The 24024-nt window shown below is 38.5% G+C and overlaps 1 protein-coding gene across 1 annotated transcript in view; it reads right to left on the reverse strand.

Moving 5' to 3' along the window:
• Positions 1–3733: 3733 nt before the first annotated feature.
• il11b (interleukin 11b) overlaps positions 3734–24024 on the reverse strand; it is a gene marked incomplete at its 5' end in the record, with an annotated part of 35504 nt that continues 15213 nt past the window's right edge. The window contains 3 exons of the mRNA XM_057858755.1: positions 3734–5464; positions 6845–7012; positions 8937–9026. Of these exons, the coding sequence (XP_057714738.1) occupies positions 5291–5464; positions 6845–7012; positions 8937–9026 (432 nt within the window). The remainder of the gene's footprint in view (positions 5465–6844; positions 7013–8936; positions 9027–24024) is intronic.

Here is a 24024-nt window from a genome sequence, read left to right on the forward strand (position 1 = left end):
AAACTATTTTTTAAATTTGTCCGTTTTACCTTGGAAACCCCCGTTTACAGATGTCGTGCAACCGCTTTTGTTTCAACCCAGCCATAAAACGAAGGTACCCTAATTTTCGGACTATAAGCCGCTACTTTTTTCCCTCATTTTGAATCCTGCGGCTTATAGTGCAGTGGGGCTTATTTGATGATTTATTTGAGTTAATAGGTAACACTTTGTTTGACAGCGGCATCATAAGACTGTCATAAGAACGTCATAATTATGACATGACATGACACGATCATGATCATTACTGAATTATTATGACAGATGTCAAAATGTGTCATGTTGCATATTATGTCACTAACTCCATTTATGTCCAGCTCAGATCTTTTACGTCCATTCAAAAGTGAGATGAGATAATTTGCTGGATGACACTAACCGACATCTATTATAAGCATTCAATAATGCCTATGACAGTGTAATGTAATTATGACAGTATTATGACACCACTATCCAAGAAAATGTTACCAAATACCATTACTAGCAATTAATGAAACAACGAACAGTAACTGAAGAAATAGTTAGCACAGTACATGAATTTTGATTGTTTTTACATCTGTAGCACCGAATTGCATGCTAGGAGGAATGTTGGATGACAACAGTGTTGACAGCAGGTGGGAGCTGAGGTTGACTGTCTCCCCCAAGGGAGCAGTGATGGCCAAATGAGGATTTTTAAAACAATAAGGCTTTGCACCAAATTGGTTTAAAGCTTAATTGTGGTTAATTTGGTTTCATGACAGTCTTATGATGCCATTGTCAAAGGAAGTGTTACCAGTTAATATATTTAGGTGTAAATATCCCATAATATAATGAGGACAACTGTGGTTTATAGTCCAGTGCGGCTTATCTATGAACAAATGCCGTTTTCATGCCAAATTTGGTGGTTGGCGGCTTATAGTCAGGTGCACCTTATAGTGCAGAAATTACGGTAATTATATTTATTATTCAAAATGTCATTTTTAGCTTCGAATCATTATTTGATGTCTAATATTTCATTAAAAAAAAAAAAAAAAACGACTTAAAAAATTATTCACTCGCATATTTTAAACTTTGAAACAAATTACGTCACAATGAAAAAATTAGCGTCTGTAAAAAAGTGACGGATATCTACCTCATAACTATAGCTTAATTGTACTTTTTACGTTACTGTCGCATTTTCCCCAATATTTTCGAAGCTATATGATTGATCCAAACAACTATCCAAACATTAAGCCCGAAAACTATTTTTAATTTGTCCGTTTTACCTTGTAAACCCCCATTTACAGATGTCGCGCAACCACTTTTGTTTCAACCCAGCCATACAACGAAGGTAATTAATTATATTTATTATACAAAAATTCATTTTTAGCTTCGAATCATGAATTCATGTCTAATATTTCATTTAAAAAAACGACTTAAAAAATTATTCACTCGCATATTTTAAACAAATTATGTCACAATAAAAAAATGGCATCTGTAAAAAATTCAAGGATATCTACCACATAATTATCGCTGAATTTTAGGGTTGTTCTGATCATGTTTTTTTGCTCCCGATCCGATCAATATAGTTTGAGTATCTGCCGATCCCGATATTTCCCGATCCGATTGCTTTTTTTGCTTCCGATTCCATTCCAATCATTCCCGATAATTTTTCCCGATCATATACATTTTGGCAATGCATTAAGAAAAAAATGAATAAAACTCGGACGAATATATACATTCAACATACAGTAAATAAGTACTGTATTTGTTTATTATGACAATAAATCCCCAAGATGGCATTTACATTATTAACATTCTTTCTGTGAGAGGGATCCACGGATAGAAAGACTTGTGACTTTGTATATTGTGACTAAATATTGCCATCTAGTGTATTTGTTGAGCTTTCAGTAAATGATACTGAAGGCCATGCCCAATGCATGACGGTAAGTGGAACCATGACAAGTGAAACCACGACTGTGCGTAGTGCTACCAATTCATTTAACTTCTCTGCGATGGGATATAATTCAAGGTGTTAAGAAAAAGATCAATTGCTACCTTGCTTCCTCACATTGCTTCCCTTGATTTTTCTAATTGAAGGGAGAGGGATTGTAAGGTTTTAGTCAATTAAAATATGGTTCCAAAGGCTGCTAAAATTCACTCTATTCATTTTACGCTGCCTTTTAGCTCTCTATATTGGCAATACGGTGCCATTGCAGATGGAGCGCGACAATGCGTGAGTGGGTCGTGCAGCGCATGCAATAATTGCGTTAAATATTTTAACGTAATACATTAAAAAAAAAAAAAAAAATTACTGCCGTTATTGGAATAAATTTGATAACTCTACCTTAAACCTAAATTAAAGACTCTGGATAAGTGTAACATATTATGTCTGTAACGTTAAATACAATTCGAAAACGGTTCAATTAAAATATATATATATTAAAAAAAGGCATGGCCAATATTTTTTTGCCGATTCCGATACTTTGAAAATGACGTGATCAATCAATCGGGACATCTCTACTGAATTGTATTTTTTTTTTTTATGTTACTGTCGCATTTTCTCCGATATGTTAGATGATAAATAATCGATCAAAACAAAGAAAAATGAAAAAAAAAAAAAAAAAGTTTAAAAGGGTAAATACGTACGTTATATGAAAATGAAAATCTCGACCACTCTTTGATGTCTGCGATTTCTGCATCGCGACCCTTGTTATATCACCATTATATTACCAGGTTTACTCAAGTTGACAATTACAGGCCTCTCTAATCTTTTCAAGCAGGAGAATTTGCACTATTGGTGGTTGACTAAATACTTATTTGCCCCACTTTTGGATTTGTACCACTGTTAGGTCATTCAGATAGTTTTAACAAATAAAAAAAACATTTTTTGAGGGAGCGGGGTTAAACATTGCCAACTTCCATGTTTAGTTTGTGCCACCTCTCTAACAGGGATCGTCAGATGTGAAATTCTGGTGTGCGCAAGCGTGACTTGATGTGTGGGTGGACGGAGGCACATGTGTTCTTATCAGGTGGAGTGGGGGAGTGAGGGAAAAGGGGGCTATTTTGGTCTGTGGCTCACCACGGACCCAGCCGTCATCTCATTGTGACAAAGTATGCGCAATAATCTAGTTTAAAAATGCACTAAAGAATCGTTTGGGGGAGGGGTTGCTAGCTCAAGGGCTCCCTCTTCAGTTGGGAAACGGTACATGTGCAAGGTAAACTAAACCTTAAAATTTTCTTCCACCCAAGGGTGTAGGTTTGGTCTCAACATTAGTAGGGACGATATGGCATAACCTGCATGTAGTTTTGCTAGGGACGGGACTTTCATAATGATAAAAATAAATCTGCATGACTTTTACTAACTTTTACACTGTTCAATTCAAACATTTGTTTTCAAAAACCACTAAAGAAACATTTTGAAAATTTCCAGAAAAAAAAAAGTCCGGATTTTGTAAGCAAATTAAAATTGCATTATTTGAACATCACTTAAATTTAGGGGTGTCAAACGATTAAAATTTTTAATCGAGTTAATTACAGCTTCAAAATTAATTAATCGTAATAAATCGCAATTCAAACCATCTATAAAATATGCCATATTTTTCTGTAAATTATTGTTGGGAAGGAAAGATAGGACAAGATGGATATATACATTCAACATACGGTGCATAAGTACTGTATTTGTTTATTACAACAATAAATCACAACAAGATGGCATTACCATTATTAACATTCTGTGAAAGTGATCCATGGATAGAAAGACTTGTAGTTCTTAAAAGATAAATGTTAGTACAAGTTATATAAATTTTATATTAAAACTCCTCTTAATGTTTTTGTTTTAATAAAATTTGTAAAATTTTCAATCAAAAAATAAACTATTAGCCCGCCATTGTTGAGGTCAATAATTACTTACACAATGCTCATGGGTGCTGAAGCCTATAAAATCAGTTGCACGAAAGCACCAGCAGAGGGCGACAAAACTCAGAAAAACACAACAAGTACACATTTCACTGTGCTGTCATTTTAATCTGTTTGAGCGGGGCATTTGTGCATTAATTGCATCAAATATTTTAACGTGATTAATTTGATAAATTAGTTACCGCCCGTTAACGCGATAATTTTGACAGCCCTACTTAAATTATATTAACATACACAATAAATACAAGCTTATTAATAATCTCTTTACAATTCAGGAATTAAAAAAAATGTCTTAAGACATTCTTAAGACCAACATTGTCTAAATAAAGAAATCAAAGTAAAATACTAAAGCTTTTGTCAACAAGCACAGTCAAACTCAACAAAAAAAAAAAAAAAATTGAAAGCTCCTGTGGGCTTCATAAAGACCACAAAAATAAAATAAAAAGTAAAATTAGGGAGAAGGGCGGTAAACCTCAGTTCACTACATTTCTCACAGTTAATTTAATGTTAACAGTAAAAAACATCCAGGAGAACACTTCTCTCTAAGCAGCTTCCTACTCGAGTTTTACAGGTTAACAAGTTCACACAGTTTAATGTTATGCTAACTCTGCTGCAGGTCGGACTTTCAGTAGCAAAATTAGTGGTGTGTTCTCCACTTCCAAACATTGACGTCTTTTTACATTTCTTACAGTGGTTGCTGCTGGATGAAAAAAACCCCATCTCATTTCCCTAATATCTCTAATATCTAATGTGTGTGTGTTTGGGGGAGGGGTCAAGTCATCAGCCAATCAAATGTGCGTTTAGGAGTTAAAAAAAAAAAAAAAATGGAACGGCACATCCAGCAAGTGAAAAGAGGTATCCTGTAAGTAAGTCTGAACATAATGAAAATAATTCACTTAATCAATTACAACAATTAAAACATATGGGAAGACAATCTAAATGACCTATATAACTGAAGTCATTATACAATGCAAATAAGGTTTGAGAAAAATGTGAGATTCCTGAAAAGTTGGTAGTGTTTTGTCCTTACCATCCCTATGCAAACCTACGCCATTGCTTCCACCATCACACATTTTTTACATTAAATTATGTCTCATGACACGCGACAAAATAAAAATGTCATTTGAAAAACAATGAACATGGAGAATAATTATGTACCGTACCTTCTGCTGTTTCATGAAAGCCTGTCTTTATTTGTCACATGCATCATGTCAATGAGCAAGATACATAACATTGTTGAAAATACATTTTGAAAAAAAAAAATGTTGCTAACATTTTGGCAACAACAACCGCAAGCTAAGCAATACTGTGAAACACATCTTTTCCCACCAATTCATACATAGGGGAAACCTCAGACTCTAAAATTCTAGAAAACGGTTCATCATCTTCCAGGACAAGATGCCATCCTGCGTATATAGCGCATGAGCCGTTTGGCCCAGTGACAGAACACATCCAAGCAGCGAGATATCTCCACAGAGTATCGGAGATCGTCAAAAGCCGAGTAGACCACAGGAAGTACTGGCGGTGGAGGAGGAGAAGGCACAACAGTGTTCATCTGAAAATTGCAAAATGGGACATCAAGAAAAACTGGAAGCGATACTGTTTTTAATGATAAATGATGTCTGTTCTGAAAGCATGGAGTGGGTTGGGTCAGGTACAATGCACTCCATAATTATTGGATATATAATAATTACTATATGTGTTTTTTAGCTTCTAATAATTTATTTTCTAAATAATATGGGACCTTAATAAAAAAATTAAAAAAAAAAAAGAGCAAAATCCAACCTTCAATACAAGTGCATTTATTCAGTGGGGAAAAAATCCCACATAAAGAAATAATTATTTGACATTAAATAATGTGTGTCACAATTATTAGCACCCCTGGTGTTAATACTTTGTACAACCCCCTTTTGCCAACAAAACAGCACCTAATCTCTCTCCCATAATGTTTCACAAGATCTGAAAAGACAGGAAGAAGGATCTTCAGCCATTCCTCTTTGCAGAATCTCTCTAAATCATCCAGAGACCTGGGTCCTCTCCTCTGTACTCTCCTCTTCAGCTCACCCCACAGGTTTTCAATGGGCTTGTGATCTGGGGACTGAGATAGCCATGGGAGGAGCTTGATTTTGTGTCTGGTGAACCATTTCTGTGTAGATTTGGCCATATGTTTAGGGTCATTGTCTTGCTGAAAGACCCAGTGACGACCCATCTTAAGCTTTCGGGCAGAGGGCAACAGATTTTGATTTAAAATGTCCTGGTATTTCAAAGCATTCATGATGCCATGCACCCTAACAAGGTACCCAGGGCCTTTGGAAGCGAAACAGCCCCACAGCATCACTGACCCACCCCCATACTTCACAGTATACTATACAATTCTCATATCAAATCGCTCACACATAACTTCACAAACTGTAGCTTTAAACTTAATGACAAATGCATACACGAACATGAATTAGCTGAAACAACTTACAGCCTTATGTGGGCCAAACCAGAGCGTAGCTGTCCTTTATCCATGTCAGACGAGTCTGCTCGTCAGTCCAGCCAGACCCAACGCTGCCACCAGAGAGCAGTGTATCCATCACTAAACCAAATACAACACTTTTGGCCTTTTTCGATAGTGATTTTGTAAGGGTACTTAACGGGTTGATTCCAACTTGCGCGGAAATTTGGGTTACGTTGCTAGTATAGGAACAGAACTCGTTCGTAACCCGGTACTACAAAGTGGTCATGGTGAGTCAACCAAGTCTTCCCAAACAGAGCTATTCAAGTCATCCGCTGAAAATTCTTCTAGTCATAGTATCGCAATATAGATCGCAAAGCCCCAACAAAAATCACAATGTCATTTTTTTCCCAATATTATGCAGCCCTAGAAGTTATTGTACATGATTGATATCCCAAGTTGTCTTTGATGTGACTAAATAGTCACAAGCCTCACCTGGGTCAGAGACATACTGACAAGGTTTGCCAGCCTCAGCAGGCGAACGCTGGCGTCTCTCGCAGCTTCGGAGGGCAAGCTGACGTTTTCTGTGGCTACCTTAAGCCAGTCCACATGCACTTTTAAGGCTAAAGTGTGCGTGTACAGCTGAGACAGACTCTCGTTGGCCTATAAAGACAAATAAATGTAGCATGTTTGTATGAAAACTCTATATGGCGGAAAACACTCAGGTGACTCAAAGTTCCGCTCTGAGACCCCCAATTTGGCATACTTTCAAAATTGTCTGATATGTATGTGTGATACATCATTGGAAAGCTTAAAATCTCAATTTTCTGGGGGAACAAAAATTTTGAACAGGAGGGCATTTAAAAAAAAAAAAAAATCACATAGCAAAACCCTATCTGGAGGTGAAAGCATGCGAAAGCAGAATTACAGACGCCATGACTTTAACGAGATGTTATCGTGCACTTACCTTGTGTCGATCCAAAAACTCCATGTAGCATGTATCATCGAGTGTCAAGACACAGATGTGAATGGCCACAGCTGGATTTTTTTTGGGAGATTTTATGGGTGAAACATGGTAATATCACAAGGGTCGCGATGCAGAAATTGCAGACATCAAGGAGTGGTCGAGATTTTCTTTTTCATATATTTACCCTTTGAAACGTTTTTTTTTTTTTTTTTTTTCCATTTTTCTTTGGATCGATTATTTATCATCTAACATATCGGAGAAAATGCGACAGTAACAAAAAAAAAATACAATTCAGCGATAGCTACGAGACATAATTTGTTTAAAAGTTTGAAATATGCGAGTGAATAATTTTTAAGTCGTTTTTTTTTTTTTAAATGAAATATTAGACATCAATTAATGATTCGAAGCTAGAAATGACATTTTGAATAATAAATATAATTAATTACCTTCGTTTTATGGCTGGGTTAAAACAAAAGCGGTTGCGCGACGCCTGTATACGGGGGTTTCCAGGGTAAAACGGACAAATTGAAATATATATTTACCCTTTTAAACTTTTTTTTTTCATTTTTCTTTGTTTGGATCGATCATTTATCATCTAACATATCTGAGGAAATGCAACAGTAACAAACAAAATACAATTAAGCGATAGTTATGAGGTACATATCCTTGATTTTTTTACAGACGCCATTTTTTCATTGTGACGTCCTTTGTTTAAAAGTTTAAAATATGTGAGTGAATAATTTTTTAAAGTCTTTTTTTTTTTTTTTAACGAAATATTAGACATCATTTAATGATTCTAAGCTAAAAATGGCAGACATTTTGAATGAAAAAATATAATTACCTTCGTTTTATGAATCGGTTGAAACAAAAGCGGTTGTGCGACGTCTGTAAACGGGGGTTTCCAGGGTAAAACGGACAAATTAAAATATATATTTACCCTTTTAAACTTTTTTTCCCCCATTTTTCTTTGTTTGGATCGATTATTTATCTAAAATATCGGAGAAAATGCGACAGTAACAAAAAAATAAAATAAAATTAAGCGATAGTTATGAGGTAAATATCCTTGATTTTTTTTATAGACTCCATTTTTTTCATTGTGACGTCATTTGTTTAAAAGTTTGAAATATGTGAGTGAATAATTTTTTTTAAAGTCTTTTTTTCTAAATGAAATATTAGACATCACTTAATGATTCGAAGCTAAAAATGACATTTTGAATAAAAAATATAATTAATTACCTTCGTTTTATGGCTGGGTTGAAAAAAAGCGGTTGCGCAATGTCTGTAAACGGGGTTTCCAGGGTAAAACGGACAAATTAAAAATAATTCGGGGGCTTCATGTGTCATGAATCTGCTACGGCAGCATATAGACATGTTGTTCTATCAAACACAACAGTTGTTTTGGCTTAAAATACAGCAGTTTCTTTTAAAGAGGAGTGCAAGAGCAAAAACTGCTTTTTCAGTCTTGTCTGAGTTTTCCGCCATATATATTCAGTCCCAACAGTCTATTTGCTTCTTCGAGAGAGCCATTCCGGGCAGCTGCCCATATTCCCATGTTCCATAAAAAACAGCCACTGTATACGTAGCCCACATCGGTTTGATAAATACTGGTTTACGAAGTACCTTCAATGAGTCGAAGTCAGCAGCAGTCATTTGTATGACAGGAATACTTTGCAGTCGGGCCTCCAGCAAGACCTCCACAAGTTCATTATGCTGAAACAAGAGGAAAAGTTTCACTTGGAAACTGTTGTTTTTGGCAGCTCTTTTAATTTTCGTCTTAGTCTTTTGAACAAAAATACATATTAGTCTTAGTTATATTTTAGTTAATTCAAAATGCATTCACCTTCGTAGTTTTAGTCAACGAAAACTCAAATGTTGTCAAGTTTTAGTCAACAATTATCAAAATGTTTTCGTCTATAGTTTTTAAAAGTTTTAGTCCATGTATAAATAAAAGATTTCCAACAATTTGAAATAAACATTGACAGACGAGCACATAATTGTAGCGTCGACAAGGACAATCTTCTTGACAATAATACACAAACACACCAGGAAAACAGTTTGATTTGCAAAAAATTTAATTAACCTGGATGCCACGAACTGTATGTAAAGTTTCCCAAGAGTTTAAGAAACCACTCACCAAGTCACCGTGCTAAATGCTAATTCTAACACGAACACTTCGCTAACGCGAACGCTATGCTAACGCTACAAGTTAGTTTCGTGTATGATGATGACTCAGCACAGACCTTTAAAGGCTAAAGCAACATTGTATGGGGGACGGGGCCGGGGGGAGGCCAGCACGTCAAATGAGTGACACGCCCAAACACTGCTAAAATGAGTGCTAACTACACATACGTAAGCCTGTCGCAATATGCAATAATTCCATTTATCACACGATAAATAAAAATTAAGGCGGTAATTTTTCCGCTGCGATTTATCGCCTCGCGTGCACGTGTGTGCGCGCGTGCGGCAGACATGCTGTTAAAAGTTCGGATTCCTTGTTACCAACTGCGCAAAACGCATCTTCGTTCCAGGTCCGGCAAAAACTAGTGCCGGAGCCAATCGTTCCCATTATATCCTATTGTTCAATGTATACCGGCCGTGCCAGTGCTCCGGATTGACTGCGGACCATCCGGTGTGCCGGTGTTGTTGACGTGTAGGCGCTCCTGTCAGGGGTGACATTTCACGCGGGGCGGCTATTTTTCGGCACAACACAGGATATTTGCGTGGCAAATTAAGAGCGCTGTGCTTCAAACTCGTCCTGTTTATGAAAGTCGATTGTCATATGCTGGTGTTGTGCAGTAATGAGCAGATGTGACTTCGTTTGCTAACTTTTTTTAATGCGTGCACACACTAGATATCATGAAATAGCAAACTAGATGTGCTACGTCCCATGCCATTGGCTACGTGAGCCCAGAGTGATTATGGGACACGTAGTCCATATACTACATCGATGAATTATAAACCGCCATGACTGAATGGAAGTTAAGAAGGCCAAATCAATCCATACTAGTGACTATAGATCCTACTCACATGACGTCACAACCACGCCTCCGCGCCATATTGTCCGTCAGCTCGTCGGGTTTAAGCATTACCGCTACGTAAATTCCTCCTATTATGGCGTGTTGTTCTGCTCGTTAACATTAATAATCAAAATGGTGAAGGCGTGTGTGGTGGATGGTTGCAGTAACAGAGAAGATAGACGGAGAGACTTGAAGTTCTACCGTATTCCGAGAGACCCAGAGAGGAGAGCGAGATGGACTGCTGCAATTTGACGAGAAAACTGGGCACCAAACGATCACCACAGATTATGTAGTAGTCATTTTATATCTGGTAAGATGCATTTAATATATATTTAGAGGGTTTTGGGCTGACAACCACAATTAAGATCATTGCGAGGCTAATCGCCGACAACATACAGTTTCAAATTCAAGATGTTTATTTCTTCCGCCATCATTATTTTTTGAATAATATTTAGCTGGTACCAAGTGAAAGAAGCTGGCCTCGTCTACGGATCATCAGTTAAACAGGTGTATCCAAAGCTTTTGCAAAGGGGGCCAGATTTACATAGAACAATATATTTAAACAAATTTTAGCAAGCCCTTCTGTGTCACATTTGCTTTATTATTATTTTTTTTTAAATTCATATTTCAACAATCTCGCCTTTGTGGCGTTCTCCTTCGACACTCGGGCTCTTGCGAAATACTGCTGCTGTGAAATGAAACTAGCTTCAAGTTGCTTTAATTTCTCGCTGCGTATCTTCCCTGTAATGTTGTACATGTTAGCATGTCTTGGTTGGTAATATCGCGTCACATCGAACTCTTTGAAAACAGCGACTGTCTCTTTGCAAATGAGGCAGACACAGTTGTTGCGTATTTTATTGAAGAAATAGTCCAATATCCACCTATCCTTGAAGCGTAGGCCATCGCAGTCAACTTTTTAAAAAAATTTTTATTGATTGTCGCCATTTTAGAAAATTGGAAGTAAAGGGTCACACGGGGGTAATGTTGCTTAGAGTGCTGCTGTTAAAGTTTTTTAAACTTTCGTGAGAATACGCTGAGTTTCTGTGGACAAGATAGTTGTAAATATCAGGGTAGCAGATGTCAGGCAGAGACGGCGAAGACAGCGGGTCGAAAAATATCGATTTAGGCATCAAATATGGATCTGGCGAATGGATCGACCGAAGCTTTTCCACATAACGCCTTTTGACACATCCAATGAGTTTACAGCATCTGAAAGCACCAGGGCTTCCATGAATTGCACTATAAATTGCACGACAAATTGAAACCATTGAGAATACGGATAAACAATGACGGACAATATGGTGGCAGAATACAGCGACACGTCATTGTGTGACGTTGGTGAGTGGGGTCTATATACTACATCAATGAATTATAAACCGCCATGACTGAATGGAAGTTAACAAGGCCAAATCAATCCATACCAGTGACTATAGATAATGCTGCAAATATTGTTAATTCAGTACGTGACACAGATGTATTCGGACCACAAATAGGATGTCTTGCTCATGTAGCAAACCTAGCTGCTAAGAGAGCTGTAGCAATCAACAGTGTGCCCCGCCTCACTTTACAAACAGCAAAGATTGTTCTCAGCACTTTTATACAAAATGTCTTCAGATCAGTAAGAAGTAAGCACATAAATATTATGCACTAAAATGCATGTTTATATGATGGCAATTTATTTTTTGCTCGTTTGCACAACAAAAAAAAAAACAAAAAAAAAAAAAAAAAAAAAAGAAACAATAAATACATTCCCCCCCCCAGAGCATTAAATGTATTGAATCAGATCGAAAATTGTGTCCCCTGTATCGAAAATCGTATCGAACAGTGACTTAACTGTATCGTTGCATCCCTATGGAACACCATTGCAGAATATATGAGGGGAAAAGTTTTCATTTGCCTAAATGCTTATGTTATTAACTGCAATTGTATTTTTTTTTCTTGAAAAACACATTTTATTTATTCTGTGTTTCTGTGCGGTATTAATATTGTTGTCTTTTACTTAAGAGGCATGGTCTATTGTTTTTAGTTGTGATTTCTTATCGCGTTTAAATGGGTGTACTTGATCTATTAATATATACTGTATTCTCACTATGTTATTGTAAATTGTAGGGCTGTCAAAATTATCGCGTTAACGCGCGGTAATTATTTTTTTTTAATTAATCACGTTCAAATATTTGACGCAATTAACGCACATGTCCCGCTCAGACAGTATTCTGCCTTTTGGTAAGTTTTACAGCAAGGCTGTGCTGTCTAACAGCGAACTCTTGTGGTCGCTTTGCGACATGGTTTATTGTTTTCTTGCCAGTTCAATATTGCTGCACGACGTCTCAGGCTGACGCCTACGTTGTAATGTTGTGCTTATATGATCCTTGGACAAGATTTGTCCGTAAGTATGGTTGTTGTAAAGAATGTACATATTATGTTTGTAAGCGAAATGTTATATTTTTGGTATGAGACGCTTTTTGTTTATGTTTAGTGAACCTGTATAGCGTGCTAAGCTAACGTTGTTGCTAATGCAATGTACTTTTTTTTGGTAGTTTTACGACGGTCTAAAGAGGACAATGGTTTGAGGCTATTTTATTAATAAATCAGATAAAAAAGGAAGAAGTCTGATTATTAAGGCGTCGTTCACTAGCTGTCTAGCTTTGGAAAAAGTAGACGCTTCGGCGTGAGGACAGCATAGACAGATTTAAATGACAGTAGAGTGAAATGCCCACTACAGTCCTTATGTACCGTATGTTGAATGTATATATCCATCTTGTGTCTTATCTTTCCATTCCAACAATTTATTTTACAGAATATATATATAATTTGCAGAAAAATATGGCATATTTTATAGAAGGTTTGAATTGCTATTAATTGCGATTAATTACGATTAATTAATTTTTAAGCTGTAATTAACTCGATTAAAAATTTTAATCGTTTGACAGCCCTAGTAAATTGGTTTAAAACAAAAAATTGGGGGGGCGCAGTAATATCGCATATCGCAATGATTTATGAGATAAATTATCGCACACCAAAATTTGTTATCGGGACAGGCCTACAGATACGATAAGAAAATATCACACATTTTGATCTTATGATGGAAACTTTGGTGAATTTTTGCCTTTTTCTTATCTTGTCAGACGACAACTGGCATCCATGTCGTTATGGTTCAGTCTCCAAAGACACGTTTTTAGCTCGTCATCATGATGTCATCGTCACGTAAAAATATTTTCCGTTATCGCCATTGTTTACGAAAACAACACTGCTTGGAAACCTTTCAGTGGGATAGCAAGCGAGATGATGGTAAGAAGGAGAAGGAGCGGAAGAAGAAAAGGGAGAGTAGGATAATGACAGGATGAAAAATAGTGCTACTATTGTCACCATCAGGTGTCGTAGTTGTTCCGAAGTCTTCCTCATGATGTCCATTTGACTGATGGCTGATTTGAGCGCATTGCAGAAGACACCATCATAGGCTGGGGCACACTGTGATGGCTGCATAAGCGCAATCAACAACAGCAGGTGCAGGAGACAAGAGGCCAACTTACAGATCGTTGCCCAATAAAAAAACCCTCCAAGATGATGATGATTCGCCATTATTACCACGATTTACAAATAATAATAAAAACAAACTCAAAAATATTGCCTGCTCTTCTAAATTCTGCTTTGAAATGACAGAAATGAGAAAGAGATCCTGGTCACATTATCAAAGTTCAAAGTCATCAAAAGGATTTAAAAGAGGTGTGGCCTTGTTTGTCCGAAATGATGAATGACGTCTTGGTAAAAAGCTTCCCAAAAAAACAACCAAACATTGTTGTAATCAGTTTTGATAGCGCTAATAATATCACGTCATAATACACTTACGACTCGAGATGACAGACTGGAACGGCCAGTTTTCGTTCATTTAGCTAACCTTTTTCCTGGGTAATACAAGTGCTTTATGGTGGCTGCTGATTGAATTAATTTGAAAGAAAATGGATGGATGAATGAATGGAAAAAGCAAGTATTGAGCAGGTATACTGTAATTTATCCACATAAGACAACTGATTTTCTTTGGCAATACAAACATGACTGCAGCCAGCAGAATAAAACAAGATAAAAGAAAAACTTTTGGAAATAACTGCACAAAAATCGCAGGGGTAACCACCAGAAAGTTCAACCGTGACCTGTACAATCGCAGTCAAGTGATGACAGTTACAAACTTGCTGGCATTTTCTGTGTTAGGTTGCAAAACAAGTACCATGAATGCAAAGGGCAGTAAAGCCTGAGTTATACTCCCGTGTTGCGGTGACGGCGTAGCGACTATGGTGTCATTCGACATTCGATAGTTCTGCGGTGAGGGAACGCGTTGCTCTGTAATTCACCGCCAAGCCACTAGAGGGATGTGGCGTTATGTTTGTACGGTTTTGGGGCATGCTTGTTTACTTCCGCTAGTCGGAGAAAAAATAAACAATGCAAGATGGAACTCTTGAAAGTAAATATTCTGCTCATCAACACTGAATAAATATTGAACATACAAATGTTGACGGGCAGGCGACGCAGAAGACGGTTTCGAGGCGGTCTGGCCGACTTTTGATGCCGCACAGAGAGTTTTAGACTCGGGTGGAGAGAGCTAGCTGTGGCGGCTAGCTTCAAACTGGCGTCGAGCACTGCGTTCAAGGTCTGCAAAGCCCTCCAGCCCGATTTGTTTGCCGTGTCCTACAACCAGCCAGTGGGAAGCCATAGCAGATTTCTGGCATCTAGGGAACTTCCCAAACTGCGTTGATTTTAACTGATTTTAAGGTTATCATAAAAAGCACCGAGGCACTCTCAATCAGTGATGATGTATTGTGTGTGTGAACTGTCTGTTATTGAAAATTAAAGATCAAAACAACTCTTTTGACACCAAATCTGTGCTTTATTCTTCATATACTTGAAACATATGTACACAGTAAATGATGAAGTGCACCAACCAAAAATACGACATAAAGTGATAAAAAGTTGGCAGTTTTTGGCCGACTGGGTCACCGCTTCGTGTGGCCACTCGATTCCAAACACCCACGTCTCGGTGGTTCTTCCATTTAAAAAAATTTTTTTTTTTCCGATCGCCGACCTTGCCATTTGGCAATCACAATAATAATGTCTTGACGAGAATTGCTCTCCGATGATACTCCCGTCGGCTTGGTGCATTTTTGCGTGTAGAAAATAATGTTTGATTCTATTCTACAATGGCAGCGTTTTCGCGGTAAACCGGAAACAACAGTCTGAGCGGACCAATCACAGTCCGTTTTCGTCACGTCATACACGTCTAGGTGACGCGAAGGTTAGAAAATTCGAGAGGCGCGCGTAAGCCTACGGCGTAGGGTCGTAACTCGATTCATCCTTGACGGCGTAGGTCTGACACGGAAGTATAACTCGGCCTTAAGACAGTCATAGGCTGCCATTTCAAGGGCGCTATCCATCTTTGATGTTTTTTCTGAAACTCCTTTCAAGGGAACCACGGACAGAAAGACGTGTAGTTCTTAAAAGAGGAATGTTAGTATGAGATAATGATTTGATGTTGAAACCCCTCTTAATATGTTCGTTTTTATAAAATTGAAAAATTAGTTTAACTAGTAGGTCGCCATTGTTGTTGACGATGCAATGCACCCTGTGCGGTGACGTCACTGAGCAGCACTGCCGTACATTCACAGTGACACTCGTTAGCCACATAAACATGTCGTAGGTTGTGCCCTTCCAATTTGAACCAGAGCAGGACAGCACTGTCGATATTTCACAAAATGAGCAGGAAAAGCAATTAAATTAAGGTCTTCAGTGGGATTTGAACCCATGGTTCCCATGCGACAGAAGAGCATGTAGCCTACAGGACTATACTTCCGCGTGGCGCTAAAGTCATGATTTTCCTTATAAAGCAATCGCAACCCACATGTGTCTATGCGGTAAAACCTGAAAGGGAAACACAACTGAAAAGAAAGTGCTGCTGGCTTGACCAAGGAATTAGAAAACGCGGCTCACTTCAGACAGCAAGCAGACAACATTAATCACACCAGACTTCTCCACCAGCTATCCACTATTGGCATCACCCGCACCCCGTTGAACTGGTTCTCATACTACCTTTCTGAATGCACCCAATATATCCAACTCAAGTCATTTAAATCCACCCCCTCCCCAGTTACCTCTGGTGTGCCCCAGGGCTCTGTCCTCGGGCCCCTACTCTTCATCATGTATCTCCTCCCCCTTGGCAACATTTTTCGTGAATTCAACATCCACTTTCACTGTTATGCCGATACACCCAAATGTACCTCACCTCTGAACCCTCCTCCTTTCTCTCGCCCTCATCCCTGTTTGACTGTATCACAGAAGTAAAAATCTGGTTTACCCATAATTTCCTGAAACTCAACAGCAATAAAACTGAGGTGCTCCTCACTTGCTCCAAATCCACAATCTCTAAAAACAATAGCCTATCCCGTACCATTGACAACTCCACTGTTTCACCCTCCCCCCAAGCCAAGAGCCTGGGAGTAATCCTGGACAACACACTTTCGTTTCAATAGCACACCAATAACATTACCCTGATGGCCCACTTCCACCCACGCACCATTAATCGCCTCCGCCCCTCCCTCACCCCAACTTCTGCTGCAGTTCTGGTTCACAGGCTGGTCACTTCCCGCCTGGATTACTGCTCTACTACTCCCTCCTCTTTGGCCTCCCTCAAAAGACCCTCAATAAACTCCAACATGTCCAGAATTCAGCCGCGCACATCATAACCCATACCCCATTCATCCACTACATCACTCCAGTTCTCCGCCAGCTCCATTACCTTCCAGTCACATCCACACACACATCCAGTTCAAAGTCCTGGACTTCATTTCAACCAAGAATGTGCAAACAGATTAACCAATGAATTTTCTGATGAAACAAGCAGCACATGACTGCAATCAACTGATTACACTTGTAGATCAGATTGGTGAAAAGATAACCTCTTCATTGGCTGGAACGAAATCCAGGACCCTCTTGGCCCTTTGTGGAATTGGATTGACACCCCTGATTTATTCTATTAGTATTTGTATTGCCTTAGCATCTCTTGTAGTATTTTAAATTTGCCTTAAACGTTCTATACTTAATTTTATTAAGTGTTCTCAATCTTTAATTTGTTTAAAGATATAATACACACGGTCCCAGGCTTCAACTGGGACCGTGTGCTTTGGTCAGATGAGACCAAGATTGAGCTTTTTGGCAACAAACACTAAGTGGCTCTGGCGTGCCACGAAAGATGCGCATGCTGAAAAGCACCTCACACCCACTGTGAAGTATGGGGGTGGGTCAGTGATGCTGTGGGGCTGTTTCGCTTCCAAAGGCCCTGGGTACCTTGTTAGGGTGCATGGTATCATGAATGCTTTGAAATACCAGGACATTTTAAATCAAAATCTGTTGCCCTCTGCCCAAAAGCTGAAGATGGGTCGTCACTGGGTCTTTCAGCAAGACAATGACCCTAAACATATGGCCAAATCTACACAGAAACGGTTCACCAGACACAAAATCAAGCTCCTCCCATGGCCATCTCAGTCCCCAGACCTTGTTTTGTTGGCAAAAGGGGGTTGTACAAAGTACTAACACCAGGGGTGCTAATAATTGTGACACACATTATTTGATGTCAAATAATTTTTTCTTTATGTGGGATTTTTTCCCCACTGAATGAATGCACTTGTATTGAATGTTGGATTTTTCTCTTTTTTCAATTAAGGTCCCATATTATTTGAATTTAAAAAATTATGAGAAGCTAAAAAACACACCTTTTTCAGGGGTGCCAATAATTATGGAGGGCACTGTATTATTAACAATAATATAGGGATTGCGTAAAAGGGTTTATTGAACACACGAAAAAAAACGCGATCGTGAAAAGGGAGACACAAAAAGGGTCCGGGACAAAAAACCCGAGGGAAAACTGCATTGAGAGACAGACAAATGAACTAGCAACAAAGGAATCTACAAAATGTCAAATGGCAGCAAGTCAATATCTCGGCAAGCCGCCTAGGATCGGTTTAAAGATAGTCCTGATGAGCTGGAATTAGATGCTTGTACGACGTTGGGAACTCATCCCACAGCTCTGTTATAAAGCAATCTGACCAGCAGCAGAATGTGACAAAATCATGCCAGTCGTGATAGTAGCTTTACTTGCTAGCTAGCACAGCTATTCTCTCAGTCGAGCCCAACTGCGTCATCACCCACAGGGTGCATCGCGCGAATAAAACATGCCGCCCTCAAAACATACTAAATATTATAGATTTTTCAAATCAGTGGCAATAATATGTGTTTCTAATAACATATATTTTTTTAAAAGAGACCAATTGTGACTTATTAGAGCCTACAAGTTACATTTCTTTGCTGTGAAATCGTAAGTGTCACTGTTAACGAAACGACAAAATAATAAGCGTAAAAATGTACTTAGAGCAATGAGATACCCTGCACTAACTGAACACTGATGGGGATCCCCAGAGGTTGCCAAACGTCTCATTTGAGGTGGTCACACTATGAATTAAAGTTCTCACAGCACCAATGTCATTACAAAATAAAAAATAATACCATACTTTTTTGAAAAAAAACCTGATTTGAAATATAACATTCACAAAATGTCACTACAGATTATTACAGTGGGAGATTTGGTATCATTTTTAAAGCTGCAATTTTAAAATTGCTCCGTAGTTTCAACCTGATGCACAGATACTGCGAATGTGCAAGCACGCATTCACACAAATAGAAACTTGCAATCTACTGAGACCTCAAGGACTGGGGCCACATTCTCACCTCAAACTTTTCCACCAACTGACTAGACTTTGTCAGACCATAGTTTCCACCGGATGTTTTTTGGGTTGACTTTTGTATCTATCAAAGGGGGAAAAAAGGTTCTAAAAACCAATGTAGGGCTCTCAAGCCGGATAGAGTTGTTCAGCTCATCACTGTACAGACAGATTTGATATCAGTCACCAAGTCTAAAAATACATTCTTTGATGTGTGCTAATCAACATGCAATGGGAGGGTGGCATCTTACTTTATTTTTGACCACTTACAATTACAGTACATGTAAAGAATATATGCCATTTTCTTAAATTAGACCCCCCTCCCCATTTCTTTAAGATCAAACAAATGTAAATAGACAAATACGTACAACCAAAGTATATCAAGCTACTTAAAATTGACTTGCTTGCTCCTACAGCAGAACTGAGTGCACTTCAGCTTGAAGCCACAAGTAATGGCCGAATATTTTCCAACAAGTTGCCCAGGTCCCGAAGTACCAAAGCAGATCCAGACTATCACAGTATAGACACCATGTTTGACTAATAGTATTATTTTCACAGTTTGAAATGTTGGATTACAATTGATGGATGTAACGAGAGACACACCTTCCAACTTGATCAGCTGTTGTTTTGACAGTTGATCAAATATTCTCCCAAAATTCTTGAGAATTTTGTCTCATTTTTCCACAAAAGTACAAAGCCAATTCCAAAATAGTTGGGACGTTGTACACAGTGGCAGACTTGGCAATTTTGGGGCCTAAGGCGAACATATCCAGGGGCCCTCTTCATGGGTCAGGGGTTAAAAAGGTGAGAATGGTGTGGAGAAAATATGTTCCGGTACACTAGGGCTGTCCTAAACGATAAATTTTGTCCTGATTGGCCAGTCAACTAGTTTTGAAAATTTTCTTGACGCTTATTAATTCACAAAACCATTTTGGAACACTTACATTCTTTACAAATAATCATGTAAATAACAATAATTAATCACAAATAAACAATGAGGTTAAATGCTGATAGCATTTATTAGTGCAAAAGAATGGAAAGTAAACAGATTCAGAACACTGACTTTGCCTTTCCAACATCATTCAAAACAATTCTTAAAAAAAATTCTAGCATTTTTATTATAGTATACTACTATATATAATAGTATAATAATTATTCATTGCCAATCATATTTGTCATAAAGAGTGACATTTGAAAGATATTCTTAGTGTAAAATCTGTATTCTGTAGTATTTACTCTACATATTATAATATTAATTCTGAAGTATGTGGGATTAACTCCAGAAATCGTTATTTATATGACGAACATGACGTGCTTTTATTTTGAAATGTTCACCGGAGGTATGTTCGCTAAACCGCTAACCGAAAGCTTTACACTCCGTAAAAAAACATTCTTTGTCATTGCTTGTGGTGTCACTAATAGATTTAATTATTTTTTTCGTTAGCAAATGCTGTTAACCAGCTGTTGAGTGTTATTGTATGACTGATTGGAACTGTACTACATTGTTTCGCCACAGGGTGTGCTGTCGTGTATTTTATGTTTGGTGTGAAGAAGTTAAAAGAGGCATTAGCAGCCTGTTCTCAACTTCTCCCCCACTGCACTTTGGCTCTCGTGGAGAGCACGTTCGCTCATGTGTTCGAAGTAAACGATAGCCGACATGGAAAGTAGCAAGTGAGCTGTAAAAATAGCGAGCTTTGTGGCGTGAAAAACAGGGGAGAGCTAAGTGAAGCTAGAGAACAGCTAAGCTGAGCTAAGCGATGCTAAGCGGAGCTAAGCGGCTGATAGTCAGGTAGAGATCATATAAATGCAGCATTCAAATGGCTTTCTTTTTTGTTTTGCTATTTGTTTGTTTGGTATGCTGACATAATTATACATGACGAATAGTTGGGGGTGCTGCTGGCTCCGGTGGCCCAAGCCCTTGCTCGTTGGGGGCCCCCTACTGGTTGGGGGCCTAAGGCGATCGCCTACTTCGCCTGAATAGTAGATCCGCCTATGGTTATACAAATTGAAATTCAATATTTTGTTAGAAAAAGAACATAATAGACAGATTAAAAGTTTAAACTGAGTGACTATATCCCCGATATCAAGTGACTGTGCGCTGGAGTCGACGTCAAGTTATGATCAGTGACTTCAACTGTGGCAAGGGAGGCCTTCACTTTATCAGATAGTGTCCTGGGTTACATTCTGAGCTCCTGGACAAGTTCTTGCTGTGAAAATACTGTTCATTTATGGCCTTTATCCTTTTTTAGACGATCACTGAACTAGTTTCAGAGTATTTGCCGAAGACTTGTAGGACTTATTTTTGTTGTGACCAAAAAAAAAAAAAAAAAAAAATGTTGGTATATTTCCAAAATTGAATACCTTTAGCGGAAACTCCTACTTTAAGACAACCAATGATTAATTCAGAAAGAAACCCAAATGCGTCACCATAAGCCAGTTTGAATTTGTAGTATGCTTTCAGTCTACACACAGACAACACGCACCATGCAGCAGGAAGAGTGTGGGTGTTAAGTAGCAGCTGTTTGGACAGAATCATCTGGCTTAGTTTGCTGTTGGTGCAGCCACCATCATCATTCTCAAATTCATCTTTCGTTTGTAGTCAGTATCAGGTTCAGATCTGCAGGAGTTTAAAAAAAATTGTGGCTGCAGTGCGAGCTTGTGAAAACATGAAATCTACAGTACGTGCGTCCTCTTTCTGTGCGTGTGTGTCATGAGAGTGACACCTGGGAAACCCAAACGTTGCGCAACAACACTTGCTGTGTTGCAAGGGAGAGCTGGCAACCGTGGCGAGGCGTGGCTCGCATGCGAGCAGATGCAGATGGACAGTGCAGATAAAAAAGAGATGAAAAGAAGAACTACACTGTACATTTGACTGTAAAAAATGTTCAAAGAATATACTTAAGTGTGAAATAGTTATGTGTCAAGGAACTGAAAACGATACTTGAGTACCGTAATTTCTGCACTATAAGGCGCACCTGACTATAAGCCGCCAGCCACCAAATTTGACATGAAAACGGCATTTGTTCAAAGATAAGACGCACTGGACTATAAGCCGCAGTTGTCCTCATTGTATTACGGGATATTTACACCAAAAGATATTAACTGGTAACACTTCATTTGACAAAGGCATTATAAGACTGTCATGAAACCAAATGAACCACCATGAAGCTTTGAACCAATTCCCTGCAAAGCCTTATTGTTTCAAAAATCTTCATTTGGCCTTCACTGCTCCCTTGGGGGAGACAGTCAACCTCTGCTGCCACCTGCTGTCAACACTGTTGTCATCCAACATTCGTCCTAGCATGCATTGCGGCATTACAGATGTAAATAACAATCAAAATTCAAGTTCTGTGCTAATTATTTCTTCAGTTACTGTTCCAGTTGTTTCATTAATTGCTAGCTATTGTATTTGGTAACATTTTCTTGGATAGTGGTGCCATAATACTGTCATAATTATTACATGACACTGTCATAAGCATTATTGAATGCTTATAATAGATGTCGGTTAGTGTCATCCAGCAAATTATCTCACTTTTGAATGGATGTAAAAGATCTGAGCTGGACATAAATGGAGTTAGTGACATAATATGCCACATGACACATCTTGACATCTGTCATAATCATTCAGTAATGCCCATGATAGTGTCATGTCATAATTATGACGTTCTTATGACAGTCTTATGATGCCGCTGTCAAATAAAGTTTTACCTATTAACCCAAATAAATCATCAAATAAGCCGCACTGGACTATAAGCCGCAGGATTCAAAATGAGGGAAAAAAGTAGCGGCTTATAGTCCGAAAATTAGGGTAAATGTCACGGAAAATAAGATTAGAAGTCACCTTGTACTATATTACTCGAGAAAAATTACCCAACATGATATGCACTTTAATATAAAAAAAATTCTCACATGCAATGTACTTATATTAACAGCAAACATATTTCAAAAAGTAGGTACAGTAGTTAGTTTTAATGAATGCAGAAAAATTAAACACAAGTATAACTTCACAACCCCCTTAAATTTTCCATGACAGTTTTGACCAGATAGTACTTCTGCAAACAGCGGAAAACGTACAGAAAAGCAGTAGATTTGCAATGTGTTTTTAAAGTTAAATATATTTTATCAGGAGGAATTTGCATATTGGCTGCCATAGACACCCAATCAAAATGAACTAGGAGGGCTGGCCAGTTGACATTCGTCATGTTCAATGGCTGACCAAATTGCAAATTTTCTATTCATCCCAAACGCCACCTGCTGGATCCAATAAAGACCTACTCTCCAAATTACCACTAAAGCAATTATCCTTCATGTCCCGAGCCCCACTGCTGTTAAGTGGCAATTGTGACAAAGACTAACTGCACTTATTTCTGCATTTCCTGTGCACACGCGTGTCTGCTAGCACAGGCGGACGCACACTGGCTACCAGGTGCACAGTGCAGGAAGTGAGCCAATAAGCCGGCGGCCCAGTGAGCGAGCCAACTGGGACCCATGGACACGTGCTGCCCTCCTCCACCAACATCCTTAACCCGTGAATGAACGCAAGAAGGAATTTATGGCATTACAATTTTAGTTGAAAAAGCTAAACACAATGAGTCAGGTTTAAATGCATCCACCCCAGCTCTGCTGTATCGCAGCTGTCTTGTTCAATTGTACTAGTATGTACTGTGGGAGAGCCATACTCAACAATGCATTGACCTCGCGCGCTGACCAGGTACAGTCCGTTGAAAGCGAACATATAACACATGGACACTCAGACGGCTGCAGAAAGAAATTACGGGGGGGGGGGGCATTATATTTTTTGGGGGTGGGGGCACTTCTTCAATATAAATTTAGCCTGAACAGTGGCGTTATTACCCGTACATTACTACATCAGGGCACTGAAATATTTTCTGTCACTGAAGTCACAAGTGGTAGTTCATCGTAAAATCTATG

This window comes from Corythoichthys intestinalis, chromosome 15 (assembly GCF_030265065.1).
Source record: "Corythoichthys intestinalis isolate RoL2023-P3 chromosome 15, ASM3026506v1, whole genome shotgun sequence".
Taxonomy (NCBI): Eukaryota; Metazoa; Chordata; class Actinopteri; order Syngnathiformes; family Syngnathidae; genus Corythoichthys; species Corythoichthys intestinalis.